This window comes from Tigriopus californicus, chromosome 11 (assembly GCF_007210705.1).
Source record: "Tigriopus californicus strain San Diego chromosome 11, Tcal_SD_v2.1, whole genome shotgun sequence".
NCBI classification, from domain to species: Eukaryota; Metazoa; Arthropoda; class Copepoda; order Harpacticoida; family Harpacticidae; genus Tigriopus; species Tigriopus californicus.
In genome coordinates this window covers 13,666,544-13,685,525 of record NC_081450.1, presented here as the reverse complement: position 1 = coordinate 13,685,525, position 18,982 = coordinate 13,666,544, and the positions used below count along the sequence as shown (strand labels likewise).

The 18,982-nt window shown below is 42.5% G+C and overlaps 1 protein-coding gene and 1 long non-coding RNA gene across 2 annotated transcripts in view; both read right to left on the bottom strand.

Annotated features, from left to right (window-relative positions):
• The window catches only part of LOC131890784 (zinc transporter 6-like), an 11,539-nt gene extending 10,819 nt beyond the window's left edge, over positions 1-720 (bottom strand). Inside the window, exon 1 of the mRNA XM_059240201.1 lies at positions 652-720. Coding sequence (XP_059096184.1) covers positions 652-705 — 54 coding nt within the window. The 5' untranslated portion in view covers positions 706-720. The remainder of the gene's footprint in view (positions 1-651) is intronic.
• Positions 721-3,427: 2,707 nt separating this feature from the next.
• Positions 3,428-5,281, bottom strand: LOC131890411 (uncharacterized). The gene is made up of 3 exons (XR_009374310.1): positions 4,923-5,281; positions 4,073-4,850; positions 3,428-4,008 (listed from the first exon to the last, which is right to left on the bottom strand). It is a non-coding gene; the product is annotated as an uncharacterized LOC131890411 (long non-coding RNA).
• Positions 5,282-18,982: the final 13,701 nt, after the last annotated feature.

Here is an 18,982-nt window from a genome sequence, read left to right as displayed (position 1 = left end):
TCTGATAAAAAAACAACGAAGTAGCAAGAAACGGTCGGTTTCATAGAGCCCTACTTAAAAGGTTTAAAATGCTTAGACTTAGCCAATAAAGGACCAAGTGTTCCACGATCTCGAGTAATATGGCAATATAAGAGTGGAAAAAATAGCTACCCAACATGTACCAAAACATGTTGATTAACATTTGGAGAATTTGGGTTGTAAAATTCAATCAAAAATAAAGTTTGATTCAATTTAGACGACACATCTTTCACAAACTAAATATCAGAATGTTTTGAACAAATAAGTAGGAACTTAAAAATAAAGAATGCATTCTATTGAAGCATGACACAGGCTAGTCCATGTTCTTATTCAACGGAGTCGTGCAAGTTGCTTAGCTTTACGTTAGTTATAATCCCAAAAATATAATCGACTAGACTTGTCAATACAAAGTACAACATGATTTTATGGTAACTAGATATGGTCGCTCGCCCCAAAAGCCTCAAAATACAAAAGAAAAATTGCTTAAAAGTGAGAAAATATGTCAAAAATACGAAAAATTAGCTAAATACTGCAATCATGATGTGATATGTGATTGCAATCCCCCCACTTCCTCTAAAATATGAAATAAAGGTCCAAAGTGCAAATTTAACATCTAAAACGTTATCAAACTACCTCGTTTTCCAAAGCTTCTTGGATCTTCACTCTGCAGGGTTCACGGTCATTCATTCACAATGGCGCAACACGTGTGAGGTTTTCCTGTTTATAACCCAGCATTTCTTTCACTTTTGCACTGTTCCGCCAAACTTTCGTCAAATTTTCGAACAAACAGTTCGCCCCCTTTATCACAATTGGTCGCATCAAGGGTGACCGAAATTCTGGTTCCTATTGCGTCAAGTGTCGACTTTTAATTGCTCACTCAATGGCAGGGAAATAACAACAGGAAAGAGTCCAGATGTTGAGTTTCGTTTAGAGTTCTCTGTCGTCGATAGCGTTGCTTATTCGATCGTGGGTTGTTTTCAATATCTTATTTGAGAAAAGATCTTTTGTCCCATCAAAAAAACCAAAATTGTCACCCTTTACAGCTTGATTGTCTAGAAACAGGGATTCGAATTATTTGACTCTACTTTTTCTTTCGTGCTTTACTCTAAGACTTGGACGGTTTTGGTTTGACTGATTGGACGAGTTGGAGAAGGTAAGAGGGTGGGGGTCGGGCTAAAATCCGAATATCCTGTTGTTTGAGGGGGCAACAATTAAAGTGGCTTGTGGTTCGTTGGCCAGGCCAGATTCATCACCAATAACTCCAGGAGCACTTTAATTTGATGTCCCGAATCAAAGATGGCACAGGTGGTAAACCTATCCATTTTCCATTGGAAGAGAATGCTCTGTCATTCCAAGGCGATTAGTTTCCACTTCCAAGTAGCAACTTGCTCTAGTGTTTCTCAGCTACATAGTACAGAAGGGGGATGGCCGTGATGGCCCCTTTTGGAGACGATTGAAGAGCAACTTGTTCAATGAAGATGGATAGTGTGGCTGGTGAATCGAGTAGTGATCTATTTCAGGCGGAGTTTTTGTGCATTGGGGCGTTGTCATTGAAAGGCTTGGCTGTAAATGGCCGTGAAAACACAAATCATCTCGGTAAATAATTGATTAGGTGACCGTTACCAAGCAAATTAGTTGAAGCCGTTAGAGCAAGATGCGAAATGAGAGTTTCGTTTGTAATTGAAACGATGCCCGTTGCTTGCCAACTGGAATTTTACAACCCCTTTTACTCTCAAGGCATCTCATAATGAGATTTCTGTGTTTTACATCAACCGGGCTTTTTTCTCAGCTGCTTGAAAACAAACAATCGCGGTGTAAAGTGCGCAATAAACCGATTTTTGCCTGTCTCAAACTGTATGAACGAGCAAAAAAAGCGTTTAACTTTGATAACACTGTGACACGTGGCTTTACTTCGTGACTGTGTGGTGAGGAAGTGAGCAGAGTCGGATGGCTTTTCCGAGATTTATCCTGCTTTTACACCTCAAACTCCGGAAATGTCAGACGCTTTCCCACTTCCTTTGACTTCATTCTTGGATTCATTTGGAAAGGAGAGTTTCATTCATGTTTTGATACGCTACAATTAGCTATTATTCTAGATAGAGCAGTCTGTTTAACACACTCTGTCCTAGTATAGTTGTTTCGGAAAATCATTATTAGCATCGACTGAAAATTTGAAAATACAACCTGCATTAGTTTGCTTATTAATTACGATACAGGTAGTAGTACAGTAAGTGTTGCACAGAATACTTTGCCACTTGTTCATTAATGGCACAAGTGACAAAGAAATAAAAATAAAAAAACTAAACGATTTAGCACGACATAAAGGATTTAACAATACATTGAGACTTGGAGTTAATAAAAAACTCAATTTTGAGCGCGTCAAAACATTAAAGCAGGCATATCCCACCACTAGTCCCATTCATATACAACCTGATATCCATTCCAAGATGTGCTAAAGTGGCTAAACCCATTTTTTTGATTATCCACCAATCCACCAAACTCATTCTTGGTAATGACACTCATGTGCTTAGAACCAAGACGTTGCATCGACCACCCGCAATTCAACAAATGCTTCAAATAGGTACTGTATATGTCATCATAGCCATGAACACTCGTTTGACATCGGTTACAACAATAAGCTTTCTTGAGGACGACTCACGTTCATGTTCGATCTTGGAGCATAGGTTATACCTCGTTTCTCGTGGGAAATGGGGACAGGTGCTGTCTGCCCTGTCCCAATCCTCTCCATGGACGTACAGTAGAGCTCTCTAGTAAGGGACTACACCCTCCTCCCTCCCCCAAAACCTGATGGTAAAGCTAATCTGAGGTTCTGTCCGAGCACAGAGTCTACCATTGGGTTGAGGGTACGCATTGTACGAGTCCATGTGGTCATACTGTGTGAGTATCACGAGCAGATGGCTCGCGACAACTTCCCTCTTTGGTCACCATAGTGCGACTGAAGGGATGAAAAGCTCAAAACTATCGTCTGGCATCAATGAATTGAATCGATCTGCATCTTCTAAGATGCTCCAAACTGTTGATTCAGCTCTATTAATTTTGAAGCCAAGAAAGGTTCCCATGAGTCTGTATATCGAGGTTTAATGCTTTTCAGGTTAACATTTCCCGCCAAAGCCGTGCCGAAAGACGCCCATCCATCACAAATGGGGGACAGACTGCAATTAAATTGTGTCACTAATGAGTCATTAGCGTCCACTAAGCCCGGCTACTCCATTTCAGGCGGTTTATTCTCTTGAACCTACCCCCAAAAAGTTATGAAAAGGATGGTAGAATCGAAATGAAACCATCTGTGGCACTTGAACAATCACTCAATCAACCAATGTTTTCGATACTCATTGTATGTATGCCGTGCAAATATGTATGCCATAGAGGGAGAATCATCACTGCCGCTTGCCTCGTTTTTTTACACCACTCATGTCATCATCTGGATGATTCAATGGACTGGTGCTTGATCCAAGGATCAAAGAACTAATCCCGACCCTCAAAATGATGACGATGATGATGGGGCTGAGTATCATCGCTCAATATGGATTTGTCAAAAAGGGATGGGCAAATAAGGAATACTATCTCGAGTCTCGACGTTTTTATGACTCTTTATGAAACGGCATATGTTGCGGTTCTTGCCCTCGGATACAACTCCCGATTATGATTGCACACTGTTCCAAGGAAAGGAAGGCTGGCAATGGCGGCTGTGTTGCTTATTTTTCTTCCTTTATCTGTGACCCAAAAATAGTAGTTATGTTGATGAGATGAAAATAAACGGCCAGAACTCATGGTTAGACATGTCAGAGCTTTCCGTTGGCTCTGTCTCTCTCCTCGCGTTGTCGTCAATCTGTGGTTGAATCGGGTCGTTTTATGATTGCGGTTTGCAGCCGAGTCCTGATTCCGTTCCATTTGGTTCAAGGCTCCCTTGAGACAATTCAACAAGCAGACTAGCAAATCTGACATCAATGTGCGCTCTCCAAGGAGAACCTATATGAAAATGATATGTTAGAACAAAGCGCACACTTTCAAGGCGAGAAATGAAAGCACGCACGCGTTCCGTGTTCCCCTCGTTCCATATCCCATTCGACATATGGCATATTTGATGCATCATTCCAGACGATCGGAGAAATCATGAGTGGTGCAAAAAAGTCAACTGACTAACCGCACTCGATGAGTTGAGAAATTTGAACGGTTATGGAGAGTCGTTGCTGGAGGGTGAAAGGACTCTCTCGTTGGGAGTGGATTATCGAAAGGGTGTTTAATGAACACAAAAGTACCTGTCCAAAGATTCCAATAGAAAATGGATGAGCGTCTTAGCAACTGGATTTTTGGACAAAGAGGGCTAGGGGCGTTGTTTTGCTAGTGCAATAAAAAGTTCCCAAAAAAGACACGCCCTAAGAATAAGTAATATGAATATTGTTAGGTTTAGATACTTTTCAGAATCTAAACTTGACCTCTTGCAGTTATCTTCAAGTCGTGGGAAAATGTCTCAATTTTGTTGGTGACCATTCAACGTTCGGTCAAGAATTGGTGCCCATTTTGAGCGGACGTTCTTTGGGGTAAGGGCAACTGCTACAACAATACCAGCAACAATGACCGGGCAACAGATGCATCTTCGTCGTTGAAAGAGTGTCTCCTTGGAAAATGATGACGACAAATGTCACCCGCTCCCTATTTAGGGTGTGTCCGGACTCTTTATTTTCAATGACTTCGCCTGTAATTAGCAACATGAGGGGCTGAACCTTAGTCAAGGCCAGGGTGACGTAATACTTTTTGTGAGACACCATTCTTTGAGAGGTTAATCCACGCCAATTGCAACACACACGGATCTACAGAATATGATTTAAAAAAACGGAGATACTCAAAGCATATTCCAGGAGTAGCTATCCGATGTTCAATACCTTTGTGGTGGGTCTCTTTGGTCACACTCTTAATAAGAACCAAACAAACTTGGAGGCGGAGTGGCTTTGAAAGCTTGATGAGTGACAATTTTGAACTTGGAAATGCTTCTTCATGAGAAAACTGTCTTCACGGCGACCCACGTGGTTGCTTACCCAAGGCTTCTTTCCAAATTCAAGAAGGGTGGTCCTGTGGCAGAGCAGAATATTGTTATCCGTTGGGTGATTCCCATTTCATGTGAAGCCTTCGAATAAGAGGCAGCTATTGTCTCTGAGATTCAAGTTTCCTATATATTTCACACTCTCTGATGAGTGAAGATCAAGTTCCGTGGAAGTTTGTTTTCTCCTCTTAGCCGTGTCTAGACGTTTGTTTCTGGCGTTTCTGTCTTCTCAAGTCAGGTTGGAAAATACTCCAGAGAACATGTACTACATATACATAAACGCACCTTGAAATGGAGATAACACGTGCGTGCACAAACTTAGGAAATTGACTGGCCCATCAGTCATCTTACACTTCACTTGAAGTTCCTTCACATGTCTTGGAATAAAATAGAACCTTACCATCGTAGTCTCCATTTAAATCAATGATTGCCAATAAAGTACCTCCATCAACATATTTTTCATCTTAAACTGGTAGTCTGGTAGAATGCATTGGAACCTTGACTACACGCATAGATGGATGTTGCATCCGTCAAGAAGTGTTGTTGGGTGAATGTGCATGTGTACCAGTGTCAAAACATTTGAACAAGACAAACATGACGACGGACAAGGTTCGTTTGACATACTAGAGGGATGCTTGGCATTGGTGTACTCGCCATGATGCATCCGTGCATCCAGTCACCCATGTCAAGAGTTTATCTCAAAACAATTAGAACTATGTCAACTTCGCTGCTGTGATGCATTTTACAGTATCAACACAGACTGAAATGGCTACGCATTCCCATTGTCTCCCCACTGATTTTGCGCCTTATTCGTGAGCGATCAGATCCTCGTTTTCTCGACGTTGATCTTGTGCAGTGTTCATTAAAAGAGCAATAACGTCGATCCAGATTTCTCGAACATAGGATAAAAAAGAATCATCGGGGCTTTTGACTTTATTTCTGGACTTTGCTCGTGTGACATGAAATTGACAACATGTATTCTCCAAATTTGGATGATATTTTGAGCTTCACTATTATTACATGTAATTTGTTCCACTCTTGGTGCAAGAGGGAAGAAAAAGTTTGTAGCTATTGCTCATTTTACCTCTGCTGATTGGTCCTCTATGTAAAAAATGCTGCCGTGTCAAGACAATTGCCCTGAACAATGAGCGCACCCCACAGTATTAGTCACACTTTATCCCGAGGGCCAAGTAACGCATGCAAATAACCCAAGGGAATTCCTTTTTTTCATACTAAATCTCATTTGCTGCATCCTTTTTTGGTTTGAGTGCCAGTCACAATGAGTGGTTTGCATCAGCCCGAACTTCATCATTGCTTCTATACAAAATTAGGGATTCCTCCAGCCAATTCAAAGCCTTTGGGGCGGGAAAGGGGTGAAAAAAGTGCGACAGAGGCGCAAAATGTCATCGTACGTCAAAACATAACTGTCAAGCTTATCTGATGGCAAGCCAATTTCCAGTTCTACCGGGTCGTTTTTTCACTTATGCTAATAGAAGTCAGCCTCAAGCTATTTCGGACAATCATCGTTATTCTGATCCGATCGGAGCAGACTCTAGAGTATTATATCCTGTTCAATCTCAATGAATCGATCAAACAATGAGCAAGAGACAAAGTTCGGTGGACTGTTGGTGCCATAATTTTTTTGTGTGACTGCTCACATCCTGTGGGCAGTGAATTTTTCATTGATTCGTGGCAACAATTATGATTTCCTCCCTCCATATTTCTGTTCGAAAAATGAAATTAATGATCTCCGGAATCAATGGGTAGAAAGAGAATAGGAGCCCTTAGATGGCGATTGACAGGCGTGGAACGTTAGTCTTCACTGACATCTATTTCCTCCAACCTACCGTCAAGTTCAGTTCTGGCCCAGTTTCTATTTTCTCTGACATCACCAATGGCTTGTGTGGAATAGTCAAAAGTAATTGAATATCAAGTGGGGCTAATCATGATTTCATCTGCTTCCGAAAGTTCCCCAATGTCAAAAGAACGACAGTCATTTCCCCTTCATTCATTGTCACTAGATCTTGAAGAAGGAGAGGAGAACAAGCAGAATCCCTTTTGGGATCTCAATTTTAGCATTGAGAGGTTTCCTGAGGATGATGCAAGCACATGATAACACATCATCACGCTCTTCCGCTTTCAGATTGCTCCTAGGGGAAAAATCAAATGCGCGTTCGCCTGACATTGACATGAACTGCAGGTGAGGTTGAATCAGATTCGTGGATTCAGTGAATAACTCTCATCCAGGAAAAAGAGTCAAAACACCCATTGATTGGATTGCTCTTCTCCCAGACATTCGATAAACTTCCCATCATTCAGAAGTCCATCTGTCAAGCAGGTCACCAGCTCGTCAAGCCAAACCAAGCTCGACCTTGAGGGTCAAAACAGGCAGATAACAAATCTGGCAGATGACCGCCCATCGCTATGCGGAAGCAGATTATTTTTGAACTGACCCAATAACAAAAACAACTCGAATAAAACTGGGTGCCAACACCTTCATGAACATATTCAAGCCGTGAATTCTAGCTATACTTTTCCCTTTAGTTCTCTGGGCGTGCGTGAGCTTGAAGATCTACCGATATGGAGTGAAATAAAAAGTACATGAATCACAAAAGTGGGTCAGCTTGTATTTGGTCTCCAATCATAGACCAGCCCCGACTCCAGGATGGTTGAGTAGGTCTCTCGCTTCCCTTGTTGACCAACTTGTATCATCGGCGTCATCAGGGACTGCAGGTTCATCAGTAATTCACTAGCACGTGCCCTCCCTCTCTTTGAACTGTGGGCGGAGAAGGAAACCCAAAGATAAGAGAGCTTTTCTTCCTCCTTTATATCCTATACAGCTAACAGCAGATGGCCATTCAGTGTCTAAGATCAAGTCCCGATTTCCAATACCGGCGTCACCTGCTCGATGTGAAGGTGTACTCAAAATCTCTACCCCCTCAGCCATCTGTCCGAAGCTCTTATCTGACACAAGAGCACGCCGGTCAGCCGGCTATTTTGAAATTTTCAATCGATTTTGAAAGCCCGGTTACTCTTTTCGTAGCGTAATTTAGCCAAATGCAATCTCATCAGGAGAAGCATTAGAGACAATGAACTTTGTTCTGCCATCTTTGACAAGCATTTAAGATGCCATGGTTGCGTCGTGTGAACGGAATTCTCACGTCATTGTGCAACAACGCTTGAACAAAGGCCAAGTTTGTAAACGGCTCTGAATATTCCGACACTTCGGGCTGTTTGTCTCGTTTTCTCAACTCTCACTTTTTCTTGAAAGGAACAGCTGCTCTCCCTGAAGTTGACACGGGAACAAAAACACTTTTAATGAGAGTGCTTCTTAGCGAAAACCAAGATTTGTGAATCGAATGCCTGACATTACCGCATGTCCTGGCTGGCTAACTAGGTCGTCCATTGTAGCCCAGTCAGGCTCTCTTACGGACATTTATGACTAAGATGAATGGCCGGCCATTTTAAAGAAGTGAGGTCGAGCGTTGCCAAACGAATTCAAACTGAACTATTCAACACGGAGTACAGAAGAACAGAGTGAGAAGAAACAATGAATGGAGGACATCTCCATCGAGCAACCCTGAACTCTTAGGACGGAGTACTAAGGAGCCCATTAATAAAGAACTTAAAAGGCGACACTTTTACAACATTTGGAGGGGAGAACGAAGGGACTGGATCCTTGCATATAGGCAGATAAAATTGACCTGAAGTCGAAATGACCTTGAGTGGCAAGTTCGGGCTCGGAACCGTTTTTTTATGTCTCGAACTTGACTTTCCGTTTCGGTTCGGAATATTGAGTTTGGTGATGTGGAGTCAGATTTGAGCCATTGATAAGACTTTCTGCTAGATGAAAAATATACACACACGGACGCTAATGGACCTGTGAAGTCGCTCCTCCATCTTCAAAGAAAGTCATCAAGTTCATTAGCTCATCAAAATGCAAGCAAGCAAGCCAGTCAGCCACACTGGAGGATGGAAGTGCGTGGAGCATGTGCTAAAATGATTCCGAACTGCTCTCAAGATCTGGAAAACTGATATGAACGAACTAACGGGGGAGAAATTAGAGATGGCATCACTTTGAGATGACACATTCCTTGGGTTCAACAACTTGGCACAAATATACGTATTCAAAACTTGAAGAAGACGAACTCATGCACAAAGACATTTGTGGCAGCAGCCCCCACTCGTCAGAATATGAACCTAAGAAACACACAAAAGCTCTAATCAGACTTGTACCACCGAATGCACAAGACAAAAATGCATTCCTAGCCATCAACACGCCTAGATGGATCCTGATGACGACAGTGACCAAATACACTCAGCAACTCAAAGGTTGCACAAAGCACTTTGTTTCAAGTCCATTTTGCCAATTGCCAATGACGCTCGACATCGGACCCAGTGCACCCAAACCAAAGTAGGTACGTACACGTACGCACACGCTCCCTTCTTTAATGACCTTGAGAGGTATTTTCTGACGTTCGCTCTGTCTCGGGTAGATCTGGAGAACAATCTTAACGATTTGTTAGAATTCAAACATTCTCGGTAGCGAGGGTATACATACTGTACCTACAAATCCAGAGCGCACAAGAGGGTCAAGTTTGACATTCAAATGCAGCTGGATCAAAATTAGGCATCCATCCATTAAGACATCTTATCGATGGCGGGTCCACTTCAGATAAAACACTGGGGTCAGGCAAGGTTTTTTTTCCACCTTGCAACTTCACTTTGGCTCGAAAACCAGAGGCTTGGTCCGAGTCAAAAGATTCCGTTTTCATGTGCAGATTTATTTTGGCAGCTCATCCTGATTCATCTGACCAGGATTACCAGCATCCCATTTCTGATTGGAACCACTGTGAAAACTGGACTCAGTCTCGGTTTGAGTTTCTAGAGTTTAAGGATGTGAGTGAGCGAGAACAGGTTGGTGATTACCCTCGGTGTAATTTGCTCGTGTGAAGGCATCACGGGGATGAATTCGAGGGATGGATGATATCCCGTTGCTCAATCCGGTGTGGAAAGGATATTTGGCTTTTGTCAAGCTTTAATGGTCAGACTTCAACAACAGGATGAAAGGATATCCCGCTTGCAATCTATTTTTGGCTCTGCGCATCATGTCCATTTCTCAATTTCTCAACGAATTGGACTCTTCAAGTGCATTTTTACACGTGACAAAAAGTACGACTAGCAACGAAAATGTGAACATAAACTCGAATTTTGTACGTTAGTTCATTGTCAATCAATGTATTCTCCATTTGCGCATTTCTCAAGTGTCAAGTGCTCAAGTACATGAAACATTATAGAACTGGATTGAAAAAAGATTAATGCGGTGCTATTTTTACAGTAAGTCCGAGGCTCATTCATCCTCTATGAGGAAAAAGTACTCATTGAAACCCCATTGTGGGGTCTGAATACTCGTGCTAATGTTGAATGAACCCATTTCAATTTGAGACTCGGAACTACTCTCTCAGGACAATAGGGATCGAAATAGTCCAAGCTACAATGTTGTGAACATAGATGCCCAATGTGTCCTTAGATTGTCTGACCAACCCGACCAAGTCGACCTATTTGAATCGATAGGAACTATTCAGTATTTGTCCTTCCTTACCCTAGGTCGTCATGATCGCTTATTGAACCAGAAAAGTTTGGTTGTGGATGCTGACCAGCATAGGATTGAATAAACTTAGCTCAGTCATCTGGCAAATTGAAAATTTGTTCGATGAACAATTCATCCCGTTTACCGGGTAGGACATTAATGTCCTCAAAGCGAGGATTTTTATACCATCTTTTAGGCTGTCCTCTGTACAGGATACCTGGTTCCAAAAGCTATGTCCAGAGTTGAAACATCTGTTGGTTGAGGTGAGGCCAATGACCAAGATGCCATTGGTCTCGTTGTTGTAGAGCATCCCGTCCCACCAATTCAACAAATGGAGCAGATGCCTTGCGTAATCCATGATGTCAATGAGCTGTACCAAATGTGTTAAAGGTCAATGCCCCATGGATTGTCAACAAGAATTTGTACCTTGGGTCTGACAAGGAAATTCAAGTCTGTATTTTCTCATCTTTGCACTTAGTACGTAATGTGCCCACATGATCGCATTAATATTTTTTTTTTGTGTTGCTCGGTCAGTTTTGAAATGATTTCAAAGAAATGATCACATCCCATCTGTCAAGACATGGGGAGAACAGAGGAGATAAAAAAGTAGTGGAGATTAGACTTCAACCCTTTTTGAGTTTTCATGCCAAAACGAGCGAACAAATTCAAGGTCTCTGAAGGCATTTCAGGCTTAAACGAGCGAAAAACCGTCGTTTACTTTATTGCTCGGTAGCCCGGGTAGACATCGACATGTGTCTGTCTGGACCATTTCATTCAAAGATTTTACACCTTGGCTAGATTTTTGATTAAAGTAAGCTAAACGCAGCATAACGCAAAGATCATTGGGTATTCTAGAATCGAAAATCTTTGGGTAAGGAGCAACTCTATATAAATGAATGCGATGGTCTAGCCCTGGAAGATATCGATGAAGGGCACTTCTAACATTTAAGGGTAGTTTCAAGCACCACAGGATAGCAAATCAGTGAACACTTCGAATTTTGGGACGAGAGGTCAATAAAATTGCCTGGATGGACAAGGGAGAAAGAGAGAGAGGTCAGGATTTATGACGGCATCCCTGAGTAAAGAATTGGTCTTCACTGCCCTGAACTTGTTACATATCAACCATAAATAAGCATGAGCGAGGGATAATCCTAATGATTTTTTTTCCGTATCTTGTCAAGTTTTTGAATCAAGTCGAGACCGAAACACACCACCCTTTCAGTTGCTAGCCCATGTATCGGGGAATCTTATCTGGCTCAAGTGATAGTTGAGACTAATGATCCACTTCGTCACGATGTCATGTCTTCATTAGTCCACAAGGAAGTCAAGAGATATCAAGCAAAGGCTTGCTTATTTATTTTAGAAAAAAGGTTTGTAAATTCAGGGTGGTCAATAGAACATATTGCCATGAGGCGACATGTTTGAAGGGAAAGCGTCGGTCAGCTTGTGTCGTTGGCCAAATGTCAGACTTCTCAGATTTCTTCACCATTTGGTAAGGTAATGATCCTCAATTCCTTGGGAATGACCGTGAGACTCTTGTTTTTGGATGGATATGAAATTCTAGAGTCTGGGAATCCGTATCAAGGGATTGCACGTAAGTCGACACTTACTCATCAACACAGCTAAGAATAGAGCGGCTTAGAATGTACATTAATTTTAAGAACTTTGTGTTAACCACTTTCAAATACAAAATGAGGGAGGCAACCATCAACGAAAGGTGAAATTTCTATTTCCGACTGGTGATCCAGCTGCTCGCGTGTCAGCTTGACCCCTCAGCTGACGCTTGTGAAGCTGTACAACTAAAACCACCAACTGGATGCGCATCCTTTTGGTTTCAGGTTGTGATTTCTGGTTTCACGGTTATTGTCGACGTGGGTCACTCGGACCGATTCCCAAAACCAACATTGGTCGAGGACTAAAACAAATAACGCGTGAGGTCTTCATTAGAGCATGCCGGGTGTCTGTCAGACGGTCGTTCTTACAAATTTAGAAGCTGACCGGCTCCTTATTTTCGGGGCTAATCATCACGAGCTCACTTTAGGAAATCTCGGATTGATCAAGTCAGGGTTCCTCAGCGACCAACTTAAATTTGGAGCTATTTTTTGTCATACTTTTCATGTTGTTGAAGCTTAGAGTTAACCAACAAGTTGTAACCAGCGGGCAAAACATATCCTGCAATCATCCTTACAACTTACAACTCTAATGACTTGTATTTTTGAAAACACTTCTATTGTTATACTCCAAAATGCGATCACCGCGATCATTTCTAGTAGTAAGACCCCTGTAGATTAGGATGCAAAAGACCCATGCCCTCTTCAACGAAAATTGATCTGATGTTACTTAAGGGCAAAATCAACAAGATTTTCATTCTTTGTCATGCCCGCCTCCACGCAATTGGTGTTGTTGTATGAGCTGCAAGGTGGTAAGAAGTTTGACAAGACACCGTGCGAAAATAATTACTTACCCAACATGGACGTCGTCTTAATAATCCGCCGCTCCAAATTTGCTCCCCGTTGTTCACGCTATGACATCGCGAGGACATCAAAAGGACAGCAGCCTCCCAAAAACAAAGCGTTACATTTGTTTTTCTCGCTTCTCCGGAGAGCTTAGCTTTGTTTACTTAACCAAAATCCTCGGCCTTAGATCAAGCGGACGATTGCTTGACAATGCTCAAAGCCCACTTTTCTGTCAACTCAAAACATAGACAAAGGTAAAGCCAATTTGGTACTCACCACGGATATGGCTGCAAGGTACGTATATTTAGAAGATTCACTAATTCCGGCCATCATGAATGCCAGGTACTCGTACAATGCACATGTAGGTCATTCCTGTTGAGAGCAGAGCCTGTCAGCGTTGGAAATACAAAGGGTGTCTCCCTTCCTTCAAACCTTCAAAATCCTCTCACCTGTCCTAATAGAGCGACTCACAACTAGCATTTGTCCGAGGATATCTCTCCCCTCGACTCTTCTATGCTCTTCTCTTGCTTCCTTTGATCCATCATCCATCCCTTTTTCGGCGTGGAGCACGCAGCAGCTCGGATTTTGTCCAAGGAGCTTCCGACTTTGATATCGTCAAACAAAGCCATTCATTCCGCTAGTCTTTGTTCATGGCCTCTTTGCGATTTGGGACTGTGAAATGATCCTCAAACGGAGAATCAATGGGTCAAACAACCTTGCGATTGCGCGTGCCGTCAACATCGGGCCAAACCCTTTCACACTCAGGGGTGTTTGAGCTTATCGTACCCTAAACAAGCTTCAAAGCGACTAAAAAGGCATTGTTTAGTGTTTGGGTTGGCCCTCTAATGATGGAGATGGCATTCCTCAATCTTTGTGAGGGTAAACCTTTTGTATCCTCAAAAGGTCTTGGGGATGTGGGTTAAGTCCAAGAAAAAGTACCTTCCAAGATCAATACTCAGGGCTCATTAATCGGGGGAATGATGATGAAATTCAGCTTGTCTCGTTATCTCAATCTGCCAGTGGTGAACCAATTAAATTAAACTCATCCCAATGATGGCCCCAGTCCAAGTCGAGAATTCATTCCAGGCATTACTTGCATGTTAGAAGGCACTTAATCAAAATCCATCCCTTGAAAAATATCTTGGCTTCTTCTCCAACCGAAAGAATACCTCTCGATCTCAGGAACGGTCAGACACGGTCAATGGCCCGTTTCAAGAAAGAAAAGCGCGAATATCCACCAAAGAACCCTTTCCGATCTTGAACTACTCCAATGTCTGAGCCATTCAAACTGTAACTTATCAGATCATCCTCAGGCATGGATCGTTTATAGCTTTTGAAGTCATTGAGCAACATACTGGATTGGATTTGAAGACATACCTGGTATCAAGCTTGACTCTCGGTTCAGAAATGCCACCCAAAACCGGGATTGGAATCCCACAGTGGCTTTTGTTCAAAAGCGTTTTCTTTTTCTATTCATGCTCCGGATTCGATTGTGAACGAGTCACAGTCATTTTCATCGTGGTGTGTGGCAAGATGAAACTCGAGTCCAAGAGAGGCAACATCGGAAAGGTAGCGAGGAGTGGCTCTGCTACTGCCCTGACAAGACAATCCTGTTCATCCTCATCCAAGATCATGGCGAGTAGATATCCTCCTATGGTTAGGTCGTGTGGCACTGCACCCGATGTTGCCCGAAAACAAAACTTGAAGTCCTCAGGGTGACTTGAGAAACTACATCAGTATATCATAAGTTCATAAAGGCAGGCCAGATTGCTCGATCAATACAGCGAGAAGTGGCCCTGATTTTGTATCGCTTTTGCATTCTTTTGGCAAAAATAGATACTTCAAATGTATTCTTGTACAATGACATAGTTAGGATAGTTGGTGGAGACACTTCAAGGCAATGATAATTAGGTCTCATTCTATGGAATATGTCACGAGTCGACTTAAATGAGAACGCATTCTTGCTTTAAGGTGTGATACTTGTGAAACTTCAAATTCCTCAGCTCGGTTTTTACATAACCACTGAATCCAGTTTTCATAATTTGTTGTACGAATCATAAATACTGTATTCTTTTTTCAAACCCTCGTCACACTGTTCCAATGAATCCTGGTGCTTCCAATACCTTTGCCGGTTAAGAGAAGAATAGTCGTCAGACCCATGGAAAATTAATTAAGACCGAGATTGTCGTGGCAGCACTGGGCTGGCCAATGACAATACCACCAATGGACTGCCTCTGCCACCCAAATATCATCTCGGAGTCGCCAAAAGGGGTTCGCTTTCTCCGTTGAAGCCCGAGTAGGATCCTGGCTCACTGAGTCTTTGTTTGGACATGGGAAAACATTCTTGATGCCACACGATCAGACCTCACACCGCTGCTGAGGAACCTGGCGATTCGGCTGGTATTCCTTCAAGTTTTCTCCACAACCCATCGAGGCTATTGACAGTAAAATGAAGTCAAGCGAGCTTTTCATCCCGCGATCCAATGACCGTTCAGTTTTCCTTTGGTGGTTAATGGGGAGTTTCCTGAGGAAATGGGAATCTGTCATGCGGAGAGCCACTTGAAGCTCACTTGACGACTGATGGAGTGCCACATCTTGATCCTTCATATAAAATTGGGAGCTATTTAAGCTTTTGGAATTTCATCTAGCACGAAAGTACTTTGAGTGATGTATGACGCAAAAAGTTGTTTAGGGCTAAGACTAATTAGGTTCTTTTTGTTTGGTCAGTTGGATGTTACTTAGGAGTTGATGCGTTTAGGGTAATGGCCAAAAATGGCGCCATGTGATGACAAATAGGCTGACTCAAACGTACAAGTGATAGTGCTCTATTGTACAAAGACTTCTCCTCATAAGGATAATGAACATGTTTTCATTTGGAACGAAGAAATACGTTTTCGCACATCGAAAAGAGAAACCCACGTGTATCAAAAAATCGGACTGTTTCAGTTGGCGGTTGACGGCGGCTCTCTGGAATGACCTCATCATAACTTAATGCCAAATGCAAAGGCAGTTGTCAAATCATGCTGGGCAATTCTTGTTGTCATTTCTGCCCCAATCAATCGCTTGGAACTCATTCGACTCGGGCACGCCCTCTTGTTTGGTCTCGCAATTACTTTTAGACTCTGCTCATTTCCTTGGTCCAACCAAAATATCTTTAGAGTTGTGACAAGATAATTCCTCATTTTTTTTTCACAGGAAAAGCAACCTTGTTCACAAATTAGAATCAATGACGCGCTTTACCAATTTCGGCCAACGCCCTTCATCCGAACACTTTAAAAATTTACTCAAGAATCTGGTCTCAACCGTGACAAGCGGTTGGTTCACTTCTCATTGATTTTGCGACACATTCATTTCTCACAGTGTCCCTTCAGGATGAGGATGGTTCGGATGATGCACCTGGATCCCCCTCTTCAAGCCCTGTTGATGATATATGGATGCTTCTATATAATGACATGGTTTCCCTGAGATGAGTTGGGGTGGTTTTTGATCACATAATAGATGGACGGCTGTTGCTTCAACGGATCACATGGGCTACTTGTGGCATTCCCCTACTCACGGATACAACGAACGCTTTGAAATGTTTCTGCCTCCAAAAGAAGAGCGAAACACTTCTACCTACCGTTTCATACTTGAATAGGACTGTGAATGATTTAAGACTTTCTTTGAATCTGTTCAGCAAGGGCTTTAGACGCTTTTATTTTAATTTTTGAAAGCAAATTTTGAGTGAGTTAAAGATACCAAAGTAAATGTTGAATTGGTCGTGGTGAACAAGTCGGATAAAGGTACATTTTGCAATGTTCTTTTTGGCGCTAAAAAGAAAATATTGTCAAGGTCATGACAAGAAACAGGAAATGATGACAAATCAAATCCAGAACAGGGAGCAAACAAAAAACCAAATGCAAGCAGAAGTAATGAAGGATAAAAAGGACCATTCAATCTGGCCATCTTACTTCTCATCTTGACAAAGTTATACCCCGAGCCCTCAAATCAGTCGTTATTGCCTGAATATTGCCCAATCAATTCCTGCCCATGACTTTATCCATGAGTAATTGGCTGGAGTAGCGCTTTGTAACGATTAAACTTAAAACCGAATAATCCTATCCGGATCCATCTTCAAACCACTGGACCAGAGACCCCTTTGACCACTTTTCACATGTAGTGTGTGGACTCCAGAGACGCGATTCGTTGGGCCATTTACATAATCGTGCCTTCGAGCAAGTTGCACCCGGTAAGTAGTAGAGTAGGGGCTGAAGTAAGAAGGCCATTTTCGTGTGTTGCCCATTTGCGAATTTGAATAAACTAACGCCAAAACAAAAGTTTGCCGTTTTCGGCAACGGGAATTGAACTTGATGCGACAAGAGCCTGAGCTGTGAAAGAGGTTAAAGTTAAAAGCAGCCCTTTTTGTTTGATTCCGTTCCGCCATGTGTCTGTTATGTGATAAGTACCGTGAACGTCAGTTTTGACTGGGTCCTTGTGGAATCAATCGCTCCGATTCCACGCCTTGTAAATTTAGATGTACGTAAATGGTCTAGACTTCGACAAAAGGGCCCCAAAGGCACCGAAGAATTGGACTTCACTCTATTTCACACTTGCAGATGACAAAAGGCATTGGTTTCCAGGAATTTGGCGTGAAGGATTGCTCAAAACTAATATTGGCTTTTAAACCATTCAACCAAGATTCGCCCAGAGAGTTTTCTCAAAGAACCAACACAAAGTGATCACGCTTCAAAAACCATACCATCCGTTGATGATTTGCCAAACCAAACCATTCTTGGCCTTGACAATGGCCCCTCTCACTCTTTCCAAGGGACAAAAAAAACAACCAGAGCACAGTCTTCTCTATATAATTAAGTTTCATAAACACGAGTTTGCAACGCAAAAAGACGTTGAGAGTAACGAGACCAGACTGTTGGGATCGCCACCAAACGAACATGCTCCATCCAGGATCAAGGTGGTCAGGAAGCAGCGCCCTCATAAATTAGAAATGCTTGCTGAATGGACTGACACTCAGGATTTTTGGCTTGGACGAATATGCATGGTGGTTTGTTCTCCCCCTTGGAGAATATTGAAGATGGATGGACAGCCACCATGGCGTGATTTGAAATAAATCTGGAAACAAATGAATGACCGGTAAAGGGTTGGAAAAGTCATGCAAAAGGGGTGAGCAAACATCCTGTATCCTTTTCAAACTCCGAGCCCTCATAAAGTCCTCCAACAGCCATTCATGCATGGTTTTATTTAAGTAAGTGCTAAACGACCAAGAGAGTTTGTCTTGAACAAATGCTCAGGTTACGATACCAAGCATTGAAAAAGGACCTACAGTACATCTTTCTCTTATCGTGAGCTTTTGACGCGGCAAAGAGCATCTGCCGAATGATAGTGGAGTTTCAAGGGTCCATCCAGGGATGCTGCACAAGATGTCAGGACACTTAAGTGATTATTGATAATGATGCTTCGTGCTGACTCATGGCTCAAGAGATGATCATTTGAGCACCTTGGAAACGATGAGGGCAGGTGGCAAAATCATCTCGGATCGTCCGATAAACACGTTCGATCGGAAAAAGAATCGACCCCTCTCTCGTCCAAGTTGATTCAAACAAATATCAAGGATTATAATTAAAACCACATGGGCAGCTGCCTGCATTAACGAATCGTCAGGACATCAAGCGCACTCAAGATATGGCTACTTTTTTGTCTCGACAGTCAAGGTCGTAAGATATCGGGCGCATGCCATGAGTTCATCAGAAACTTGTCAAATTTGACAACGGAACCCAACCTCACTAATACAGTGGATGTGCTGTATACCTTTACAGGGGAGCACAGGTACTGGATGGGACTGGACATTCCCCCATGGTG